We start from the raw sequence: 4659 nt of genomic DNA, 5'->3' as shown, positions 1-4659 counted from the left end.
TCCACCTTTGTGTGTATTCCCCCATTGTGTATGTGAGCAGGCAACAAGTGAGACTCCTTCCTTCTCTCCCACTATTTTCACAAGTCACTCATAAGATTGAAAACCATAAACTTCATCATGCACCTGCTCTACCACTGTCTTCTCCCCCATAGAGAAGTTGTTTGTGATCCTCTAGTGCTGAGATCGACGACCATCTATGGGTCCCATGAGAGCTCTTTGATGTCTAATAACCTATGAGACAAAAAGTGATGTGCTTCTTTGGTCCTCATAGTTGACTACTCGATGTATGTCTATGAATCCTCTGACAAAATAGATAGTGGTATCCACCTCTGATCTCATAGTATCTAGGTTTATTAACATCTACAGAAGCCCAAAAGGCCAATATATCATGGAAAAACACCCATGCTGAAGAAAAGTTCTGTCTAGTACATCCATAAAGATCTAATATCTCCGAATATTACACTAAAGCTAAAGTGGATTATAACTTTGACCTCTCCCAGAACTTTACATTATCCTTCATGCCAATACTAACCGATAATATGGATGTTTCCTATAGCGTGCACAATGCAATGATGGTATCCCCAATGTTTAGACTCAGACCTAGAGATTCCATCATGCTAGCAGGCTTCACAAGATAAAGGATTCTTTGTTTTCTGTCTTTCTTTCTTTCCTCCTTTCTTTCTTTCTTTGAAGAGAGTTTTATTTCTTTCTTAGGCATAAGGTACACAATATAGCATACTTTTATACTATGGTCTACACCCATTGTTGGGCGCTGATGACGTCAGTGGGGATGTCATAGTCATTAGTCCCTGCTATACAAAGTCTTCGTACTGAGTTTCTGTCGGCACTTCGGACGTGAAGGGCAAACTTAGCCATGACGAAGGCTAGCACTAAAGGAGAAGGCTAATCAAAAAGTAGTCCAAATCTCTTCATTCAAGCTACAACTGCTTGTGAAGTCTAAATGATTTCATTTTAGTCTCTCCCAAACGAGCATCTAAATCTAAATCTAGCTGATAGGGCAACGCACCATTTAAGATAGAAAGAATTATCGCAATATGTAGATTTATTTATATAAATAAGAGAGAAACATAGAGAGAGAAAGAGAGAGAGAGAGAGACAAAGACAGAGACAAAGATAGAGAGAGGAGAGAGAGAGAGAGGGAGGCAGATACAAAGAAGAGCGAGCAAGAAGAGAGAGAGAGAGAGGGGGGGGGGGGAGAGGGAGAGAGAGAGAGAGAGAGAGAGAGAGAGAGAGAGAGAGAGAAGGGGGGGGAGAGAAAGATTAGAAAGAGAGACACAGATAGGAGAGAGAGAGAGAGAGATCGGAGATAGAAAGAAGAGGAGAGGGAGAGAGAGAGAGAGGGAGGGAGGGAGAGAGGGAGAGAGAAGGGGGGGGAGAGAGAGAGAGAGAGAGAGAGAGAGAGAGATAAACAGACTATATATATATATATATATATGAAAACAAAAATATGTATATTTATATATAAATATTTTTTTTTAAATATATATCTAGACAAATGTGAGTGTGTGTGCATCTTTGGAGTTTTGGTTTAATGAAAAACAACTAAAAATTTCTTGAATATGTGTGTGTCTGTGTGCGCATGCGCGTGTGTTGGTATGCATGTATATGTTTTTTGCAAATTTTCTAAAAAGTTTGAGATTTATAAATGAAACCTTATTATATTAAAGGCAATCTACGATTGCAACTTTGAGACCTAGCAAAGCAGGTCTCTAGCTCGGGTCGTAGACGGGTCAAGTTACTCGTCGAATTTAAAGCAGGAGATGACATGTTTAAACTTTAAAGCCTCAACGTAAAAAAAGGTCTTCAATGCGTAATAAAAGCGACTCAAAGCCCTGACAAATCATATGGGGAGCTCTTCTTCTCCTCCCTCAATTACATGGACATTATTGGGAAGGTAGATTGCGAATGGTTTGTTGAAACTTCAATTGCATCCTCTAGGTATCATGCTTTGAGAGGTGGAGTGGTTCCATACTTATACGTTTTGAATTCCATTTTACCCCCATATCTCTGCCCTACAACTTCATTAAGAGGTACACAAGCTTTTACCTCCTCGAGATCATCCTTAGAGAGATTCACTTTTAAGGCACCTAAGTTCTCATCAAAGTTTTTTATCTTTGTTGTCCCTGCAAGAACAAATTTGAGAGAGAGTTGAATCATTTAGCTTGAAATCATACTTGATCAACGTCATCATTGAAAGCAAACTTGCCTGGAATAGGCACAACATCATCTCCCTGATGCAACACCCAGGCCAAGGCCAGCTGACCAGGTGTGCATCCGTGCTTCTTGGCCAAATTCGCAATCCGCTCATAGAACACCTTATTCTTTTCCAAATTTTCTCCTTGAAACCGAGGCATCCGGACCTGCATACAGAAAATGAAACTTGACATTAATTGTCAACTTTACACAAAAAGGCACATTACGGTACAGAAATGAAAATTTCCATCGGACTTCCTGAGATTGGACCAGGTGATTTACAACCTCGTTTCAAAGTTCCATATAAAGGAGAAGCGCAAAATATGCTTACCATCCGGCTATCTGTTTCCTCTAAACTCTCAAGGATAGCTTTTCCTGTAAAGAAGCCGCGCCCAAGGGGACTGTACGCCACTATTCCAATACCCAGTTCCCTGAAACGAAGAAACACAAACCAAATCTTGTTGTTTTTAGTCCCGCCTGGCTTTTGGTAATAAATCAGCACTGCAGCAGCACAAACCTGCATGCTGGAATAACGTCTTCTTCAACGTCTCGTGACCATAATGACCATTCCAATTGCACAGCAGTGATTGGATGAACTGCATGAGCTCGTCTGATGGTGTCAACACTGGCTTCAGACAGACCTATGTACTTCACTTTTCCTTCCTCCACGAGTTTTTTCAATTCTCCCATCTGTAACACGCTTCCGCCCAAAGATGCGTCAGCAACAAGACTTTTAAATAAGGAAACTCCAACAAGATCTGCAAAAAATAACAACACAAACTCTGAAGCCCTTTGTCAAGTTTAAGACAACGTGTACTGTCTACCGATTTAGTAGAAGAAACACAGAAAGCGCATTGACGAACCGTTTCCTCTATGGGAACTGTTGTGTCCACACGATGCTGATAATAAAGATCGATGTAATCGACATCCAACCTCTTGAGACTAGCTTCGCAGGCCTTGCGCACGTACTCTGGACTGCCCCTCACAAAAAAGACACCGTTTTCCACGGTATTTCCAAACTTCGTGGCGAGCTGAATCTTCTCCCGCGGAAAAAGTTTCATCGCCTAGTGTGAGAGGAGATGACTGTCAATGTGATCAAAAAAATGTAGCTGGCAGAGAATGCGTCTGATTTTTGTTTGTAGCGTACCTTGCCGACTAGAACTTCGTTGGTGAAAGGACCGTAAGCATCGGAGGTGTCGAGAAAAGTGACCCCACTTTCGACAGCGTGCTTGATCAAAGAGATGCCAACGTCCTCAGGAGCAGGCTGGCCGTAGAAGGCAGAGAGTCCCATGCATCCGAGGCCGAGTTGAGGGACCTCGAAAGGCGGAAAAAGAAGACGAAATCACATGGCTACGCGAGAAGGAAACCAGAAAACAACGACTTTGGAAACCAACTGAAGGTGTTAATGAACCAAGATGGCGAAATGCGAAGAGGTGATTACCGTGAGGCCTTGGGAGCCGAGGTGGCAAAGCTTGGGAGCCATGGGTGGCTATGGCGATGGAGCTTCGCAGAGAAAAAGAAGACGATTGTTTGGACTAGTCATTAACGATCAGATAGACAATGCATTCAATAGGACCCCTTTATCACGTTTGACTCGTCAGTGCAGAGTCCCACGCGAACTTGCCCAGCCAAGAGCCTGCATTAAATGACGCAACTTGATTGGCTACTCGAGTTTCAACTATCTAAGTCTTGCACTTTTCGCTTTTACTTAGAGGGCCTCCCCCCGTCACGGTTGAGGGTGGGGAGGATGCTGGTTCAGCATTCTAGGAAAACTAGTAGGAGTCCCGTCCCCGCGTGGATGAGGGTGGGGAGGCTGCTGGTTCCGCATTCTAGGAAAACTAGTAGGAGTCCCGTCCCCGCGTGCTTGCTGGAGGTGGTTAAATCTGCTTTTGCATTGAGTGTTACATCCCTGCAGACTGTTTCAGCAAATGGCATGGAGGATGGAAGGAGATGGGCCAATCAGAGTCTTTGGGCATTGGACTACTGAACTAGCATCCCTGCAAACACCCTTGCTAGGCTAGCAGTCCAATGCCTGAAAAACTCATCTCCAGCATTGCTAGCAGCCATGGGGACGTGGAATCTTGCGACTAGTGGGGCTGGTATAGCCCTGCTAGCCTGCATGGGGAAGCCCTCTTAGCTAGTTTTGCGGCGACTTGAGGCTCCATTAAATGATATTATGGACTAGCTAAGTAGGTGCAAGACTCAGCAGTTAGGGCACTCAACCTAGAGAGAAGTTTGCCTTTTTTGAGCCCTCATGATACCAAGTGTGTTCATCCTCCTTAAGATCTACGAGTAGCATGACCCATCTACGATGGGTTAGACACCCGCTGCGCTGGGTCTCAAGGTGGGTTCTTAAAACCTATTTAAGTTCAAGAAATAAAATTTCAAGTTTCCACCATAGGCACTGCTTTGCTTGGTTCTTTTCTCAATTTATTCAACAATTAG

At 43.5% G+C, this 4659-nt stretch overlaps 1 protein-coding gene across 1 annotated transcript; it reads right to left on the bottom strand.

The window, feature by feature from the left end:
- Positions 1 to 1722: 1722 nt before the first annotated feature.
- Positions 1723 to 3739, bottom strand: LOC147895965 (putative aldo-keto reductase 4). The gene is made up of 7 exons (XM_087382295.1): positions 3656 to 3739; positions 3362 to 3529; positions 3078 to 3278; positions 2732 to 2904; positions 2546 to 2645; positions 2228 to 2381; positions 1723 to 2144 (listed from the first exon to the last, which is right to left on the bottom strand). Exons 1-7 carry the CDS (start codon positions 3695 to 3697, stop codon positions 1963 to 1965), a joined length of 1020 nt encoding a protein of 339 aa, XP_087238421.1. The 5' UTR covers positions 3698 to 3739; the 3' UTR covers positions 1723 to 1962.
- Positions 3740 to 4659: the final 920 nt, after the last annotated feature.

This window comes from Dipteris shenzhenensis, chromosome 12 (assembly GCF_047967505.1).
Source record: "Dipteris shenzhenensis isolate YYH24624 ecotype China chromosome 12, Dip_SZ_1.0, whole genome shotgun sequence".
NCBI classification, from domain to species: Eukaryota; Viridiplantae; Streptophyta; class Polypodiopsida; order Gleicheniales; family Dipteridaceae; genus Dipteris; species Dipteris shenzhenensis.
Note: the sequence above shows the minus strand (reverse complement) of the source record. Positions and strands in the feature narration are given on the sequence as shown.